Consider the following 20,156-nt stretch of genomic DNA (forward strand, 5'->3'; position numbering starts at 1 on the left):
AGGAGTCTAATTTCAGTCTAATTCCATTGTTTTTAATAACGTTTATCTATTGTATGTAATGTAATATGTATGCGCAACTCCATCCATTCACTGCGCATGTGCGACCTTTCAATAAACCACGCCTACTGACCCGGATGATGTCAGTTCGGCCTGGGCGACCAAGCAAGATGATGCGCAGTAGTTTTCAACTTAATGAATGTCTCGGCCTGAATATTTTTGCCAGCAATGGAGTTATATTAATATATAGCTCCGTCATAAACTATATGATTTGCCCACAGTAATTGATGGAAAAAGCTGACAAGTGTAACGGTTGGAAGTGTTTACTTTGATGTTTTGTGTATTTGGGAACATCTTTTTAGATTTATTTGGATACAGACGTCTCCCGACCTACGTATATTCGACTTACACGTTCCAGCAGATACGATCATTTTTTATGGGATATCGAAAAATATCCGGACATCATTGTTAGATTTTGAATTGTGTGCACCTTTTTCCGAGTACAGGACATTAGTGTAGTGCTTCTTTTCGCTGCTACCAGCGTGTGGCGTTGTTTGAGGTCACCCAACATCCACCGGGAAGTGAAAAAATCAGCTTCCTCTTTCTAATTCGTATGTAAACATCTCTCCTTCATCTGCTCGTAATACCACCGCTGTCACCAATGTTGCGTGTCGTTTTGTGTGGGTAATGGATTGCTCCTCCTTCATTCACCTTCACTGTTGAGACCAAGGTGCTTCACAGCAGTAGTCGCGCGGATATGCAGAATACCGGAATACACACGTTCATCACATGACCAGTTGAGCAAGCGTTGGTAATCAATACACAAGCTCAAACAGCATTGTTTCAAGGCAAAGTCATCAAGAGCTTGGACACCAAGGAGACTGGACAAGGCAGGGACTTTGCAAATATACTTTAAGGGTTTATAAAATATTTGAATGAAGCTGATTTCATTCCATGTTGTGTGTTGATGCTATTCATTGTCTAAGTTAATATCTGCACCAGAGTTAGACAACTAACTTTATTAAAGTTAAAGGTTAAAAAGTTTTAGGATGAATGCCTTATAGCTAAGAGTGAAAGTACCGGTATTACATAGTCAAATTCTGATGTGTGGATTTAAGGTGTGTTTTGGTAATATATAGTGAATGTTATTTGCCAATTCGTTTGAGCTACATTTTGAATTTATATGTGCATTTGAGATAATTTAGCACATTAGTAGTGATAAGTACAGCCAATCGGATTTTCGTTTATTCAAGTATTTCAGGCTTCATTACAACATAAGTAATAAGGGACATATTTAAGTACGTAAGTGTTAACAATCAATGCAAGCTTTATTCACACAGTAAAACAGGTGTTAGAGTAACAGTTAATGCAGACTTAATTTACATCTAATAATTATATTTACATTTACTACACTCAGTTATGGCAGTCTACACTTCAGGTATGGCAAATTGTTGATGGAATTGAACACCCTGAAGAGCAGGCACTGAGACAAAGCCAGCAAACCCATACTCTAACAGAAAAGGGAAAGGCAATGCAAGAAGATAATATTGAAGCACTTTAACTCTACGTTTGATTACATTTACAAGATTCCATTTCCACGCCAAGATCCCCTCTCCAGTTTTCCCTCCTAGTCCCAAGACCTGCCACTTCAACCGTTTTCTTTAGGGTATTCCCAAGTCAAGTGTTTTCGGCACAACACCGGTTCTTCTCAGTGAGCTGAGCCGGTATTCTGAACAGAGCTGTCCTCTTGGGTGCAACAAGTAGGGGCGTCATTTCCACTTTTTTAAATGAATTTATTGTGTGGTATATAGAGTCTGACTGTTGCGAAACATGGTAATGTCAACAATTTCAAGCACTTCGCCCAAAAACTCAAGCATTTTTCTGACATTGAAAACACATTAAAATTCAAGGATTTCAAGCACCCGTATGAACCCGAAAGTTGATGCCTGTCTTTTTCTGACAGGCACACTTTTAGCACCTTTCCCTACCTGCCTGCCAGGTAGAAGATGAGGTCGAATCTACGGAATGTTAGACAGTAGAAATGACAGCGAGGCAAACAGAAAGCACAGTGCGGTGTGGATTTTAAAAATATAATGCCAGGGGTCATTTGTGTAATAAAGTGGTCCACTAGTGTGGCAAAATTTAGATAAACACATGAAAAAGGACCATCATACAGAGAACAAAGAGCTGCAACAGAAAATGTAAACATGTTACTGTTCCTAAAATACATAACTCAGTTGTCACTATGGCAACAGAGCTTGTCCGTTATTTAAATCTAGAATTTCTTCGGGTTTGACCCTTTTGAATTTTGCTGTTACAGTTGTTGTAGTAGAAGTATCGTGTTTTTCATACCGTAAAAATAGGAAATTAAGTTATTTAATAAAAAATTAAATCGTTATTGTGCCTAAAAGATCTGTGCTGTGTTATTATAAACTAACTCGAGGAGAGAGTTCAATTATTTAGGGATCGTGACATTTTGAAGCATAATGTATCAAATGATCCTACTATGGTATTTACATGGGTCAGATCGATACAGAATTTCCCAGTATTGCCCACTCCTGACGCATAATCTCGTAAATCTAAGTAAGGCTTCTAAAACCCTTACAAATCGATTACAATATGAAATGTTAAACCAATATGTTCCCTGTCAGTAAACTTAAATTTTCAACTGCCACAAAAAGCAATTTTCTGTGATATAAAGATACCCATATGAACGGGACCATCAGTAGATCACAAAATAAAATGTGGGCCACTTCCGGGTCTTGACTTTGATGTATGCATACTTAATGGTTTGTACACTGACAAATATTTTACAATGTTCATTTATTTCCAGTAAGTTTGGTCCACAGAGGTTTTTTTGTGCGCTGTTATCTAAATGCATTGGTACAAAAATACTGAAATTCTTAATAAATGATGCAATGGCAGCAGGTGCTGCTTTGTTTTTCTTATTTTCCTTCAGCATCAACACCGGAAGTAACACATATGTTGAATCCTTAGCATTTAAAGTAAAACATTTACATATCAGTATAAAATTTTGATATGCTTGTCTTTTTATTGTTTCAACTCAGCGTCTTTCATGAGTTCTATCAATTTTGCTTAAAGACCAGTGTCAATGCAGCATTATAGAGTTTAAGTTATTTTCTGTAAGGTTATAGGATGCAGTAGTCAAAGCAAGTAACTTTTTTACGTACACTGAGGATCAAAATTAGAGGAGAATTGAAAAATGTTGCCATTATCTGCTACCTTATCGTGGTGGAGTAGTTTGTGTTTCCCAATGTTCCTCGGAGCTATGTATGTTGTCGGGGGCTTTAAGCCCCTGGTTGGGTCACCCATGACAAACAGGTTCTAGGTGAGGGGCCAGACAAAATGCAGATCAAAAGACCAAAAAACTTTGGTCCACGATTTCCCTATCCGGACGCGGGGGCCCCCTCTGGAGCCTGGCCTGGAGGTGGGGTCCGCTGGCGAGCGCCTGATGGCCGGGCCTTTGCTCACAGGGTCCGACACAGCCCGAAGAACGGCGTGGGTCCTTCTCATGGGCTCACCACCTGTGGGAGGGGCGAAAGGGGTCGGGTGCGCAGAGAGCTGGGTAGCAGCCAAAGTCGGGGTCCTTGGCACGCCGATCACCGGCTACAGAAACTGGCTTTTGGTACATGGAATGTTACCCGAGTTGTGTGTGAGGTTGTGAAGTTCTGACTAGATATAGTCAAACTCACCTTCACACACACCTTGGGCTCTGGTACAAGTCCTCTCGAGCTGTCAACTGATCACCACCTCATGGTGAGTTGGCTTCGATGGTGGGGGAAGAAGCCGGTCTAACCTGGAAGATCCAAGCTAGCTGTGTGCCATCAACACTATGTATAGTAGCGATGAGGGGCTGCTGACTTCGACCCGGGACGTTATGAATCGGTGGGCAGAGTACTTCAAAGACCTCCTCAATACCACCGACACGTCTTTCTCTGAGGAAGCAGAGCCTGGGCAATCTGAGGTGGGCTCTCTTATCTCTGGTGGTTAAAAAGCTCTGTGGTTGGCAAGGCCCCAGGGGTTGATGAGATCCGCCCGGAGTTCATTAAGGCTCAGGATGTTGTGGTCGTGTCATGGTTGACACGCCTCTGCAACATTGCATGGACATCGGGGTACAGTGCCTCTGGATAGGCAGACTGGGGTAGGGGTTCCCCTTTTCAAGAAGGCCCCCCTGGTAAGGTCAATTCAGGGGTACTGGAGAGGAGGGCTTGTCAAGAAGTCGATTCTCGGATTTAAGAGGAGCAGTGTGGTTTTCGTCCCGCCCGTGGAACATTGGACCAGTGTACGGTTTGGGGGCCTCAGCATTGCATCTCTGCTTTTTGCAGATTATGTGGTGCTGTTGGCTTCCTTACGCTGTGATCTTCAGCTCTCACTGGAGCGATTCGCAGGTAAGTGTGAAGGGGCCGTGATGAAGATCAGCACCTTTAAGTCCGAGACCACGGTACTCAGCCGGGAAAAGGGTGGCATGCTCTTTCTGGTTGACAATAAGATCTTGCCCAAATGGGGGAGTTCAAGTATCTTGGGGTCTTGTTCACCAGTGAGGGTAGGCTGGAAGGGGTGAGCGGCAGACGGGTCAGTGCAGCGTCTGCCGTCATGCGGACCCTGTATCGGTCTGTCGTGGTGAAGAGGGATCTGAGCTTAAAGGAAAAGCTCTCAATTTACCAGTCGATCTACGTTCCTACCCTCACCTATGGTCATGAACTGTGGGTTATGACCGAAAGATCCAAGTGGCTGAAAAGAGTTTCCTCCGCAGGGTGGCTCAGTCATTTGGGAGCGACTATATGTAGAGCCACTGCTCACCTGCATTGAAAGGAGCCAGTCGAGGTGGCTCGGGCATCTGATAAGGATACTTCCTGAACGCCACCCAGGACAAGTTGGAGAGACGATGTCTCTAGGGTGGCCTGGGAACGCTTTGGGATCCCATCTGACCCAGGATAAGCGGAAGATAAAGGATGGATGGAATTGAAAAATTCTGAAAAAATGCCGTCTTCACCTTTTAAGTATAAGGACATGTTTTTGTGTTTATACCTTACTGCTACAACACTATTTTCCACAAAATGGATGAGGCATTTTAACAAAAAAAAATATATTTTGCCAAAAATTGACTGATAAAAATCAGAGAACCCTTTCAGGTGCCTTCCACTTAATAATGCTAATCTAGCACATGGGACTAATTTCCTTGAATATCTGTCAACCCCTATTTAACTGGTATACTAACTGACAATTTCACTGACTTTGCAAGATGGTGGGCCAGCAGGAAGTCCAGATGAAAACAAAAGGGATGATCTTATCAGCCATAGCAAGAAAAGTTGATGGTTCCAAATCTGTGATTTCAAGAATAATAAATCTTTAAAAACACTATAAACACATTCAAGTTGCCCAATAACTTGCATGTATCGCTCAAACAGCTAGCAGTCTTCATGCAGGACAATGCTTCATGTCAGACAGCAAAACGGGTAAAGAATTTAATTGAATGGCATGGCCTGCCCGGTGTCCTGATCTCAACCAAATAAAGAACCTCTGGAAGATCCTTGGTGACAAATTATGGTCAGGAAACTCACTAAAATCACAAAACTGTGGAAAAGCTGGAAGAAGAATAGACCAAAATCAAACCAGAGCAGTGCGAGAGACTATTGGTAACCTGTGGCTGCATATGTGCGGAAGTCATTCACTGCAGAGGCCTGTAAACATCTTACTTTATTGCTGACTGGTTTAACCTTCCAAAAAATATTTCCATGCCAAAGTCATTATTGATTTCTAATTCTTATCAGGGCGTTTTCTGAAAAAAGTATTGTATGTGTGAGATGCATTTATACAGACACAATAAAATGGCATTTAACTATGGAACAGTGAAAATTGTATTATCTAAAAAATATTCAATAATTTACAAGTTGAGCTCTAATTTTGATCTTCGGTATATGTCAAAAGGCAACAATTCTGTGGGTTTTGTATCGTTCAGAATCAATACCAGCATCACACATGTGATATGTTGTATCATCATTGATCATAATACAGTATATTTTTTGTATGCGATTGTCAGATATCATTATCTTTGGCAGCCGTATCTGTAACTACTAAATACACATAGTAAAAATTTGCTATAAAGAGTTGGTTATTGAAAAATACAAAAACAAAAGAATATTCACGACAGCACTCAGAAGACCCCCTGATTGCTAGCGGGTTGGACGTTTTCGAGGCAGGGATGCTTTGGTTTGGACTGACGTAAACGTTGGAGCAACACGGCCACTGCTAGGATGACAGCACTGCATATGTATGAAGCTCCACTTAGGAAAAAAGTTGCCATGTAGTTTTGGGTCATGTCCACCAACCAACCTGAAGACACAGAAACTCTTAAAGCATCTTCAAACTTTTTCTTTGGACCAGACTTGGATAAAATTGCAGACACATGCAGAGGTACTTTGATTTGATTGTTTTGTTTAATACACTTTAGGAGAGTAATTCACACAGCACCCCAAAATCTGTCTGTTTTTATTCACAAAAAAATCTAATCAATGTCTAAGGTAAGTTTTTAATAATAATATATTTTTTTGCACCTGGACAGCGGACAATGACGAGGACTGTCTGTGTTTCTGCCCCTCCTTCACCATCGGCTGAAAGCTTGAAATATTGGTTTTCTTCAGGGACCCATGTTACGTCCCTGCCCCCAAAAAAGCATGATGCTTTGTCTGACCCAAAGCTAACACAATAATAAAATAAAAAATAAAAAGGAAGAGCCAGGAGGGCTTTTGGAACGGGTTGGAATTTCATATCAGATGTTTGGGTGCTTGCCTCTTCTCATAGCAACTTAAAAAAACATTGAAGTCTTCTTCCCCCATTTTGAGTGTCTACCAAACTAAAAACTCAAAAAGTACAACAATGATTGCATTTTATTTGTAATTATTGTCTTATCAATTGTTAGGATCAGACAGGCAGCACGGCGGCGCAGTGGTTAGCGCTTGTGCGGCACAGTTCATGTCATGGGAACCTGTCGTGGGTTCAAATCCAGCTCCAGACATCCTGTGCGGAGTTTGTATGTTCTCCCCGTGCTTGCGTGGGTTTCCTCCGGGCACTCCGGTTTCCTCCCACATTCCAAAAAAACATGCATTTCAGGTGAATTGGCCGGTCCAAATTGTCCCTAGGTGTGAATGAGCGAATGAGTTGTCTGTCCCTGTGTGCCCTGCGATTGGCTGGCAACCAGTTCAGGGTGTCCCCTGCCCACTGCCCGGAGATGGCTGGGATGGGCTCCAGCCCCCCCGCGACCCTAATGAGGATAAGCGGTATGACTGATGAGATGAGGATCAGACACACTTTCAACGACCAGAGGGCCCGTACCAAGGTTTGAACTGGGCACAGGTGTGTCCAATCACTACACGCCTGTGCGCAATTATCCTGCACCCTTTAACAAGGACATTTTGATCTCCACTCGTTTGTTGGGTCATTGTCATTTTTTTCATTTTGTCTGCATATCCACCTTTATGTCAGGTTAGTTTGTTTGTTTATGGTTTCTTTGTTTTTAGTTTGGACTTTGTCAGGTTTGGTTTTTGTTTCCAATTTGTTGCTTAGACTTTTACGTTGCTTTGTGCCCGCTTGTTTGTTTGGTACTATCGTCCGGTTTTTGTTAATAAATACAATCCACTGTTTTAAGCACTCTTTGTCTGCAGTTCCTTCTTCCTCAACATTTGGTCCATTCATCAAATCATAACATCAATATCAAAACAAAAGTTTTAAATATGTTATCTATAGAAAAATTGAAACCCATGTCTCACCACCTATCGGTGGGCTGATGAGGTAAGGCACAGCATGCAGAAAGTAGACCACTCCCAGGGCTGAAGTGTGGTAAGTTGGCCCCACAACATCTGAAGTGACCACAGGTATTAGCGCCACGTATGCGCCATCAAAGTAGCCGTAGACCACGGTAAAGATCGTCAGGGGGACAAAGGAATGGAAAAGTGGAATCAACAGACAGCTCAAGCCTTCTACAGCTATCGCTAGCATGTAGCATAGCATGCGGTACTGCTGCAGACACCTGCAGAGAACACAACACCGTTATCAAATATCAAAATGTGTAGTCGAGATGAATTTAGTATTTAATGCAGAAAGCCACTACTTACTTCCTGTCTGTAATCCAACCAAAGGTAATGTTTCCCACGATCCCGCTGATTCCGAAAATAGACATGATCAAAGCAGCATGTTTGTGCTTTAAGTTCATGCTGAGGGCGTATGGAACCAAGTAGACCACCGGAGTGCTGCATCCATACGCCAGAAACAGGAAAGACACACACAAAACCAGGAATTCCGTTTTCAGTAAAAAGCCAAAGTCCTGTCCCAGCTGTAAGCAGTTTTTCAGCGCTCCGTTGGCAATCACAAGTCCTTTGGTGTAGCTGCGGTTGTTTTTCTCTGGTGTAGTTGCTGGGATCTCTTTGGTTTCTTCTTCCTTTTGTATGGACTTGGAAAGCATCCTTTAGAATGAAAAGCACACAATAGGGAAATTTGACACTTCATAATACACTAGCAATACACTTTTTTACTAGGTACATGTTTAGATAAGTAGCACTCTGGCTATTTTCTTAATTACAGGGTTTGTTCAACTTTTTTCATGGCCAAATTAAAGCACTTTTCAAACACTTTCAAGGCCAATTTTTCTAATAACTTTAAAGGAAGAAAACCAGTGCTTATCAAGAGAAGGTTTTTGTTGTTGTTGTTGTTGACTTGTTGAATATTGTCGCTTTCTAGCTGCTAGCGCATACTTTATGCTATTTTGAGCTTTTCCTATCTATGATCTACGATCTTTTAGTGTCAATTGTCTGCTATAAACTGACACGAATTCTTGTATTCTGCCTCAGCAATTCATCTCCAACAGGTCACATTTGTTAATAAACAAGGAAAGGGCTCTATAAGTGTTGCGTAATAATTGTTCAATACGGAAGACAAAAAAGAAAGTACTGTATGTATGAAAAGCTAAAAAAATATCCAAATTTTGACTCACTTTAATGATATTGATTGAATCACAACAAATAAGTTCATGAACATTGACTTCAAACGCTTTCAATGGCAATGAATAAAACAGTCTTCAAAAAGAGGTAAAGACATGGTTTGTACAACTTTTTTTTTCAAGGCCAAATTCCTGCACTTTCAAGGCCAATTTTCTAGTTCCTTCAAAGGGAGAAATCCAGCGCAGATTAAAAGTTTTTTTTTTAATTGGCTTAGATGACTAAAATAAAATTGCTAACTTGCAAATAGCACACACTTTATGCAATTTTGCGCTGTTTCTATCTATGATCTTGTCACGGTTTCCATGGCGCCCAATTGGTCCCCGCCGTGTGGCACCAGGTTCTGTCACGGTTGCCACGGCGCCCAAACGGCCCCGCCCATGGACACCAGCTGAAACGCGTTGACAGATTGCTGCCAGACTACTTAAACGCTTCGGCCCGATCTGTTTGATTTTTACCATTCCCTCGTTATGATTTCAATCTACTTCCGCGACCATCGATCCCCGGATCGAGTGTGCGCGCATTCCTCCTCTCCCAATAAACTGTGAGTAACGTTACGCGATTGAGTTCTCATTCCTGTTTCCTGTCCTGGTTCGTGACAGATCTAGGATCTTTTTGTGTCAATGAGCTGATATAAACTGACATTCATTATACTATTCTGCTTCAACAATGGACGAGCAGCTTCAATAAGGCTCTTTAGGTGATGGGTAAAAATGGAGTTAAATACGGAAGACGTCAAAAAAAAATATGTACTGAAGTATAAAAAGCTGAAAAATGAGCCAAATTTAGAATTATTGTAATCGTATTGATTGCTCCAAGGCAGAGTGCATTCACTCTTTTAATCTTAGAGACTGCTGATCTTTTTTGCGTATTTTTCAAAAGATCATTGTCTAAATTGGTTAAAATTAAATTGTAAATAATTTTCTTTTTTGAATTTTATAAAAGTTAGTATTTTTAATTTTTTTAATTTTTAACATTTTATTGTTTTGCATTTTCAGGGATTTTAAAAATCAGAAATTGTTTTGTATTTTACAACTTTTTTTAGATATAAATATTTTTTATTTATATTTCAAGTGTATTACAGGGATCCTCTGCAAAACATATAAAATAACGAATTACTAAATCATTTTGTACATAACGTTTTATTATTATTGATAATATGTCACCTAAAAAACAACAACAAATCTGTGCCGTTTGGGTGCCAAAAGACCACCGAGCCGAAAGAGACGCTTCTTAAAAGAGAGCAACTGAATCTACTCTGATTCATCTGTTCTCTTGGATGCTTCATTTCAAATTGTGGTCTATCGAGTCAAACTGCCAATAAGCATGGCATTGGCAAAGATTTCAAGCATTTTCAAGTACTTCTTTCAAAATTTCAAGCATGTTCCTGACTTTGAAAACACACCCAAAATATTGAAGCATTTTCAAGTGTTTCAAGCACCCGTACAAATCCTGTTACAAGTACCTTTGTTTCTCGCCGGGCTCCACCCCTGGCCTCATTAAGGCTCCACATACACACAAATTGGAAACAAAGCCCCCCAGGACTAGCATGCCCCCCCTCCATGAGTAATGGTCAATGAGCAGCTGCACCAGCGGCGGGAGGATGAAGGTTCCTATGCCGCTACCTATGTTTGCAGAATGACAAAAGAGTATGATGGTGAAAAGGCAGTAAAACGCAGGGAGGTCCTTACCAGACTGAGCGATGCCATAAGCAAGTGCTTTCCTTTCGCTGAAGTAGCGGCCGACCATCGCGATGGAGGGAGTGTAGCATAGAGCGAAGCCAAAGCCTAAAACATGCCAGACAAATCCAACGGTATCAAGTAACATTACCAAATAAAACTAGGACTGCATCAATTAGTCTAAATTATCGACACAAAATTGATAATTGATGTTAATTGACATTTCTTTCCTACTGGTTATCATATAAAAGGTTACAATTACTATATTTTCACGACTATAAGGCGTACCAGGTTAAAAGGCGCACCCCCGAAAAAATTTTCACACCAGGGACAATTTGGACCGGGCAATTAACCTGACATGCAAGCTTTTGGATTATGGGAGGAAACCGGAGTGCCCGGAAGGAAATCACAGAAGCGAGGGGGAGACCATGCAAACTCCACACAGGAATGTTCAATCTCATGACCTCAGAATTGTGCCACACATGCGCTAACCACTGCGCTACTGTGCTGCCCCTAAACCAAATAAATATAAAAGCAATTCTCCCAACATCAAAAACCACTATTACCAGCAGGAAAAGGCTGGGGATGAGACCAAGTGGTGTGGCAGGATGGACCGGTTGAATAAGAGGCGGATTGGTGCACTTCAGCACTTTACAGATGAACATTGGATTATTATATGTATGTGGGTGGGTGTGGTATACTACTCCGTGTGCCATTTAATTACCGTAAATTCCGGACTATAAGGCGCACCTGATTATAAGCCGCACCCGCCATTTAATTACCGTAAATTCCCTGGAGGAAAACCGACTTAGTACATACACAAGTCGCACCAGTATATGAGCCGCATGCGCCCACATTAAATTGATGGGGGGGGTTTTGTATAAGGTTATTGTTCTATATTTTTGATCATTTACCCAATATCTATTATCAGTCATTTCATGATACATTTCAAAGCCAATAGGCCGAGACACTTGCTCCCAGCCAAGGGACTGAGTAAAGGTTCTAGCTAAAGGGCCAAGAAGATATCAGTGCAAATGCATCGTTCCCGGAGGTACTGCAATGCCGGGCTGATACTTGAAGTGGATAGAGCAAGCTACTTATCATTTGATGCAGACCTGCAGAGTCGGGGTACCCGTTGAAAGTAATCCAAGGAAAAAAAAGTGTATATTTCCAAAGGTAAGGGTGGGAAAAATATATATCCACTATTGTCTACCGCGTTCACAAACACTCACCTTTAGAAAGAACTTTTGTAGTATAGACAGTTTTGCATAAACTAAGAAGTTGAAATCTTCCTCAACGCAAGTGTTCCACCGGTCCAAATCACAAGCGGCCGTAAGAAAAATTACATAAATTGGCCGCTTCACTGGATAAGCCGCAGCGGTGAACATTTGGGAAAAAAGTAGCGGCTTATAGTCCGGAATTTAAGGTACTCCTAGGGGACAAATAAAGTGTTTTGATTGATTGATTGATTGATACTTCACAGAATGCACCTATAATTCTATTTACTGTTCTACTGCTAATGAGTCTGTTCTTGGTTTACAGGGATAAAAACATGTTTACTCATTTTATTATTTATTTAGTTTTATGTATGGATTGATGTCCACTGACTGAGCACTGAGCTTAATTTAGATATGGCACGTTCATTTAATTTTTGTACGAATCTGCAGTATGTTCAATAAAATAAATAAGTTTCATTGTAACATATTTTCTGTGTATTTTATCATTTGTCACATTATTTCGTCCGATTCCATCCCTGTTAAACTTAATAATATGCAATTATTTGACTAAGTGTTATTAGTGGGAGTCTACACAACTATTAAAATGGTTATCTGCAGCTCGGGCACTCCAGTTTCCTCCCACATTCCAAAAGCATGCATGTCAGGTTAATTAGCTTGTCCAAATTGTCCCTAGGTGTGAATGAGCGAGTGAGTTGTCAGCCCCTGTGTGCCCTGCTACTGGCTGGCAACCAATTCAGGGTGTCCCCTGCCCACTGCCCGAGGACAGCTGAGATGGGGTCCAGCACCTCTGCAACACTACTGAGGATAAGCGGTGCAGATAATGAATGGGTAGATGGATGGATGGATGGTTGCAGACCTAGAGTTGACATGTTGTATTCCTGTTACAGCAGCACATGTATCAAAGTCTCGTCCCCAGGCAGATTTCCCTCAAAAAACACATTGCATAATAAAGATTGAAATCAGGTTTTTGTGGAGCATACTGATGAATCACAGATATCTGTGGAGTAACCTCATGAAACGTGCAGGAACAGACTTTGACAATTATGCAGTACAATATCAATACACAACAAGTATTGCATACTATGAAATACAAATAAACATGACTTGAAATCAATCACCAGTGTTAATTGGTGTTGATAGTTTGGATTTAGGATATTGTGATGTATCAAAGTTGGGTATCAATCAATGCATTAGCAATATCTGTTCATTCATTCTGTCCAACCGCTTATCCTCAAATGAGTAGCAGGGGTCCTGGGGCCCATCCCAGCTGTTCTAGGGCAGTAGGCAGGAGTCCCTGTGGACAAGTTACTAGATAATTACAGGGCACATAAAGACAATTATTCACACTCACGTTCATACTTAGGCACAACTGACCCAAATTGATTTGACACGCATGTTTCGGAAATTTCTCCTCCATAATCTGCTACCTTATCGTGGTGGAGTTTGTGTGTCCCAATGATCCTATGAGCTATGTTGTCGGGGGCTTTAAGCCCCTAGTAGGGTCACCCATGGCAAACAGGTTCTAGGTGAGTGGCCAGACAAAACGCAGATCAGAAGACCCTTTATGAAGAATAAAAACATTGGGCCACAATTTCCCTCGCCATGGAAAGGTTAAATACACTTTTTAACAGGTGGGAGAAGTTAGCAATTACAATTGTTTTACATAACATGAGGCTCACCTAAAGTAAACTGACATTAAGTGAATTAAGTGATCATTGTAGATTTCTAATACTGTAGCCGTATTCTACATAGTCTGTCTTGCTATGAGTAAATAGGTGCTGCATTGTTTGCAAAGTTTATTATTGCTCTATGAGGGGAATTACAAACATTAAGGGGAGCAATTGGCTGAGGTTGACAGTTATGCAATATTTTCATGTAATGTCAAGAAATTAAAAACCTACCTGTAAGTATGCCAAGTGAAAGGTAGAGATGTTCTAGACTTGAGGCAAAGCAGCTGAGGACGAGCCCTATTGATGACAAGAAGCCTCCAAGCATCACTGTGGCCCTGCATGACAGACGGTTACTAAGGAAACCGCCGAGAGGTGCTGCAAAAAATGTCTCAATTCAGGTCATTGTTTTTTTTTTTACATCAAAAATCAAAAAAATAATAGTCTTTTAGTACCACAGAGCATGGTGGTGCTATCAATAAGACTGTGAATCCACGCCGTGGTAGCATAATCACGCTCAAATTGCAGCTGGAACTCCACAAAGAAGATGGAAATACATCTGGACACAAGCACAGTGGACATCTTCAAGTATTGAATATAAAGTTAAAAAAAAATATTGTTTATAAACTGTTTTTAATATTCAGGGTTTTGTACACCTTTTTCATGGCCAAATTCAAGCACTTTTCAAGCACCTTCAAGGCCAATATTTTAATTTCCCCCAGTACCTACAAAGGAAGAAATCCAGTCGGCAATCAAAAGGTTTTTTTTGTTGACTTAAATGACGGAAATAAAGGAATTATCCTGCTGCTAGCACATACTTATTGCTATTTTGAGCTGTTCCTATCTATGAGCTGCGATATTTTTGTGTCAATGGGCTGGTATAAACTGACATATTTTTTGCCATTCTGCCTCAATAATACATGCACAGCTTAACTATGTCTCACTTGTTTACAAACACGGAAAGGTGTTGGTAATAATTTAGTTGAATACAGAAGACAAAGAAAGTACTGTATGTAGAAAAAGCAGAAAAACAACCAAAATTTGGACTCATTTTAATGATATGCATTGCTCTGAAGCAGAGTGCATTCAATGTATCGATCTTAAAGACTATTGGTCTTTTGCTTTTTTTTTAATGATTTTCATTTGTATTTTTTGCTTGTTTTTCAGAGGATCGTTGTCTAAATTGGTTACAATACAATTGTAAATAGTAATTTTTTGCATTTTATCAGTTATTTATAGCACTGAACAGTTAATATTTTTATTTTTTATTTATTTTTTTTGCATTTTCAGGGAAGTTGTGTTGTTGTTCAAATTTAAATCTGTTCAGTTTGTAAAAAGTATTGTATTTTATAAAACTTATTGTAGATGTGTGAACATTTAGATAGATAGATAGATAGATACTTTATTCATCCCCGAAGGGAAATTCACATTTCCAGCAGCATCCCTGAGCTGAGAACAGTACAATAATAAAGCCAAAAGAATACAATATACAAATACCCAGTGTGACGTGCAAATGCCCACTGTAGCGTGTTATATAGAATAATTAAATATTGCTACACAGAATACATATTGCAGTAAGATTCAGTAATATCCAATGTAGGTGGTGTGGTTTAATGTGGGCCTTTACTCTGCCGGGTGGAGTTAAAGAGCCTCATGGCATGAGGAAGAAAAGATCTCTTCAGTCTGTCCGTAGTACAAGACAGTGACAGTGACCATCTCTCTGGTCTTGGTGGTGTTTAGGTGCAGGTGGTTTGCGTCGCTCCATCGGACAAAGTCCTGAATCAATTTCCTGTACTCCTCCTCCTGCCCGTTTCTGATACATCCAACGATCGCAGTGTCGTCGGCAAACTTTTGCACATGGCAGGACTCAGAGTTGTACTTAAAGTCCGATGTATATAGAGTGAATAGGAACGGAGAGAGAACGGTCCACTGCGGAGATCCTGTGCTGCTAACCACAGTGTCCGATGTACAGCCCCCCTGTTTCACATACTGGGGTCTGCCTGTCAGGTAGTCAGTAATCCATTCTACAAGGTGTGAGCTAACTTCCATCTCTGTCAGTTTCCTACTCAGTAGCAGAGGCTGTATGGTATTGAAGGCACTGGAGAAGTCCAAAAATGTAATCCTCACAGCCCCCTTCGCCCTATCCAGGTGAGAGAGGGATCGGTGTAACATGTATACTATAGCATCCTCCACTCCCACCTTCTCCTGGTAAGCAAATTGCAGTGGGTCGATGGCGTGACGGACCTGTAGCCTCAGGTGGTGCAGCAGCAGCCGCTCCATGGTCTTCATCACATGTGATGTCAGGGCGACCGGCCTGAAGTCGTTGAGTTCCTCAGGTCTTGATTTCTTTGGGACTGGGATGATGCAGGATGTTTTCCACAGCTGAGGGACCCTCCCCTGTTCAAGGCTCATGTTGAAGATGCGCTGTAGAGGGTCTCCCAGCTCAGACGCACAGGCTTTCAGCAGTCGGGGGGATACTCCATCTGGACCAGCTGCCTTGCTGGTTCGTAGCCTTCTCAGCTCTCCACACACCTGGGCTGAAGTTATTTTTAGTGGGGGGATGTCTTCCATGCTAGTGTCCAGAGGGGGAGGGGGAAGGACAGCTGCATTACTCAGGGGTGAGGATGAGGCGGAGTGGTCAAACCTGTTGAAAAAGTTGTTCAACTGGTTGACTCGCCCCACATCTATATCCACAGCCACACCCTGCTTGGTGCTGCAGCCAGTAATTGTTTTCATCCCTTCCCACATCTCCTTCATGTTGTTGTTCTGCAGCTTGTTCTCCAACTTCCTCCTGTACTGCTCCTTCCCTTTCCGGAGCTGGACTTTGAGCTCCTTCTGTACTCGTTTTAGCTCCTGCTGATCACCATTTTTAAAGGCCCTCTTCTTTTGGTTCAGAAGGCACTTGATGTCGCTCGTGATCTTTAGTGTCTACTAAACAATACACTTACCAAAAACACATAGGATTTTATTTTTATAAGAGCTATAGACATTTTTGTTTTTCATTCATTCTTTGCAAAGTGTCAGGTCATATGTTGACTCTTACGTAAGCATGTTTGTATTATGTCACATCTTCCACTGACCCTTTTTGGCCGATAAGGATGAGTGGCTGAGAAGAGGTTATCAGAAGTCCCCTGGTACTCATTCGCACCTTTAAATATATATATTTTAGAGAGCCACTGTGTGATATTTGACCGATACATATTGCTGTGTTGTGCAAGCAAAACATTTGGTACAAAACACACGGGAGAATAAAAACTTCAGAGACTCAAAGTGACCAAACCATAGCATTTTCTCCTCATTTTTGTACTAGGCTTTTAATAAGGTTTTTGGTTTAGGGGATTACCCTTAGCAGTAAGATGGGGGACAATCAGGTCAGCTTCTTCTAGGTGAGCCTCATGTTTGATAAAATAAATACCAATTTCACGACCTACAAGAATATAAAAGAAATGCACGTTTATATGATAGTTCATATATTTTTTTAATTTATTATTCGAATCAATACTGTTTTTTTTTCATGATGAATTTTGTTTTTTACCACAAGGAGGCACTAAATCAGGGGTGTCTGACCTTTTTCAATCGAGAGCTACTTTTTTTTACTAATTAGCTAAAAGGGAACTTGATAGTCAGCTAGAAATGTAAACAGGTAAACAACTAAAATGGGGGTTGATAGCTATACAAGTCAAAAGACAACTAAATAGCGAGATAAAAGGCAAAAACAAACAAACAAAAAAGCTAGATAGCTAGCTAGAAATAAATACCAAATTAACCTTAATAACTATCAAGAAAGGTAAAATGTAAGCTATATAGCATGCAAAAAGCATAAATAGCTAACTAGGTAGCTTGCTCAATAGCTAAGAAGGAAGGACGGTAGCAGGCTAAAAGAATCTGCACATTTATTTTCTCATTTGCTTTATAAAACCAATACATCGTATTTCCTGTATATGAATAAAAAGATGAATAAATAATTGTGTTAAATACTGAATAGATCCTCATTAATATTAATTAATTGCTTAAAAATAATAAATAATCATTTTTTATGTCCATGATGCCCATCAACTGGAAATAATTTATTTGAAATTCTAAAATAATAACTTATCATGTTATTACTAGGTTGTTACTATTTTGTTACCAGGTAATTATTTAAAATAGGGTTAAATAAACTCAGCCACCCACAAAGATATAATTTTAAGACAAAAACACAATGACCCAGCAGTGGTGTGCTCGATTCAGAACAAGTGTGCGGGCACCTCAACAATCCTTAGGGGGACCACCCCTGCACTACGTCATACTCTAAATCCCTTAAAGAGGAGACACTACCTTAAAATGGACACACATCTTTCAGTTCCTGGTGGTATGCTGGGAGCACGGCAACAGACAGAAAAAAAACGAAGTCATCAACAGAGCCCAGAAATTGGCACATTGGCTGTGCTATACCCAGTCCGGAGGACATTGTAGTGTGGCGGTAATTGCTGGAGTAGAGCCAATAACATTCAAAAGGACTCCTCTCACCCTGGCCACCACCACTTTGACCTGATGCCCTCTAGTAGGCGCTAGAGGCCCCTTAATACAAGAACCAACAGGCCGAAAGAAGTTTATTTCCCAGGCCCATAACCACCCTTAACAAGCGCGCAAGACTTTAAAAATATATATATTCTATAGAAAAAAGGGTTTTGTTTATTATTTATTATTTACTGACTTATTTTCTTTATTTTGTTGCTGCTAAATGTCATTAAAAATTTCATAGCACTATTGTTACAATGCACTTAAGTTCGAAGTTCAGAGATAAAGAGGAGGAGGGCTTCCATCAAGAAATGGGAGAGGAGGACGCAGCTATTATTCAATCAGCCAAATTTAAGACATTTTGGCAAAATTCCATGAAGTCTTGGAATTTGTGGAATGGAATCACCCAGAAAAAGTGTTGACAAGTAGGGCTATCACTTATTATTAAGTCTGCCTCACGCATTTCTGACGGATTGTCAAAAGCCGGTAAAAGCAGACGACATTGGATCAGTTTTTCAAGAAAAATGAAGCAAAAAGGTAAATTAATATTTTAATTATTTCCTTTATTCTCATTTTTTAGTTTTTCAATAAGTGCTTTTTGTTTTATTTTTATTGTGCAGCAATCTAATTTTAACATGTATTTGTTTGATGTTCAGATGTTCTTGCTGATAGGAAATACAACCCCCCATCATGACCCCTCCTAGCCCCCGTTTTTAATTGCATCACAAGGGCACTGGGTTACTTTATGGTGAAGGGTAGGGCTCGCCAGCCTGTGAGCCTAGGAAAAGTTATTTTTTGTCCCCCCCTTTAAAAAAACGGACAGCCTTAAAGTTTTCCTGTCACCTTAAAAAAAACAGTCAATGATGGAAAAATGTCAATTAATGTAACAACTACATTAATGTGATTTTATTTACTTTACCTTATACAAAGGCGGTTGTTTTACAAATGCATGCTATATTTTATTGCACTTTTTGTTACCAGATAAGCCACACGTTATAGACGTTCCATTTTTCCATTTTATTGTTTTTTTAGGTTTTTTTTTCAAATTCTCAAAATGAAAATGACATCAAATACGGGATTTGTTAATTGCATTTATCTAATTTTTTCAAAGGAATTAAAAATTCTGTAATTCAATATTATAATTACGTTAAACCTGAGGAGTTATCATACAATAAAGTAGTCACGTGGTGCCTCATTCTCCACAGGATGTTCTGCATTAAACTTAGTCATTTTAATAGTAGGTTCATATTGCTAACATAGATACACTCAGCACGTGTTGCAGTCATTATAAGGCTTATATAAAGCTTTTATTTTTTTGCAGCTCCAGACTAATTTTTTCATTTGTATTTTGGTAGAGTACGGCTCTTTCAACATTCCAGCAGCTCCGTGTTATTTCGCACTTTTTGTGATTTATTGTTTTAAGTGTCTGCTTCTATCTTCAGTGTTTTTTGTCCCGTTTGACAATTACACTATGGATTACTTTTTATCCTATCGTTATGGGTTTTTATGCACAAAAATGCGTTTATTCAAGGAATCAACTCCTTGCACTGAAGAATTCTCATGCCGGCGTGATGAGGGGGCCCTATCGTGGATGCAGAGACGGAGCTAAGGCTAAGCGGCTAGCGGCGTTATAAGTCTTCTGTACCGTCCGTAATCATAGTAAATGTGAACTCTCCACCAAATAAGACCGACAAACTGGCTGTGCTGGTGAAAACATCAAAGCGGACAGGGTGTGCAGTTTGCTGTGTTTTACGGAAACGTGGCTCATGTCTAGCATCCCGGACGCTAACGTGGAGCTACCTGGAGCTACCCGGCTTTAGCGCTGTTAGACAGAGACAAAGCCTGCGGGAAGACGAGAGGAGGTGGACTCGCTGTCTACGTGAACACGTGGTGGTGTAACCCTGGACACAAAGATTTCCATCTGCTGCAGGGACGTCAAACTTTTGGACTAGCGTGTGACGTCATCCACTCCGCTGTTGCTAACTACAACACAGCACCCCGAGGCCATCGTTAATCTGCTAATAAACAACAAAAGGAACCTGCTGGAAGTGTGAATTTCCCTAC

The 20,156-nt window shown here is 40.5% G+C and overlaps 1 protein-coding gene across 2 annotated transcripts in view; it reads right to left on the reverse strand.

The window, feature by feature from the left end:
- Window positions 1-1,612: 1,612 nt before the first annotated feature.
- The window catches only part of LOC148353468 (monocarboxylate transporter 12-B-like), a 29,780-nt gene continuing 11,236 nt past the window's right edge, over window positions 1,613-20,156 (reverse strand). For both annotated transcript variants that reach the window (XM_088351807.1, XM_088351808.1), the window contains 7 exons: window positions 14,048-14,151; window positions 13,827-13,970; window positions 10,700-10,795; window positions 10,474-10,633; window positions 8,130-8,477; window positions 7,785-8,044; window positions 1,613-6,351 (listed from right to left, as the gene is read on the reverse strand). In XM_088351807.1, the coding sequence (XP_088207933.1) occupies window positions 6,173-6,351; window positions 7,785-8,044; window positions 8,130-8,477; window positions 10,474-10,633; window positions 10,700-10,795; window positions 13,827-13,970; window positions 14,048-14,151 (1,291 nt within the window). In that variant the 3' untranslated portion in view covers window positions 1,613-6,172. The remainder of the gene's footprint in view (window positions 6,352-7,784; window positions 8,045-8,129; window positions 8,478-10,473; window positions 10,634-10,699; window positions 10,796-13,826; window positions 13,971-14,047; window positions 14,152-20,156) is intronic.

Source organism: Urocampus carinirostris, chromosome 13, assembly GCF_059441175.1.
Source record: "Urocampus carinirostris isolate Australia breed hairy pipefish chromosome 13, RoL_Ucar_1.0, whole genome shotgun sequence".
Taxonomy (NCBI): Eukaryota; Metazoa; Chordata; class Actinopteri; order Syngnathiformes; family Syngnathidae; genus Urocampus; species Urocampus carinirostris.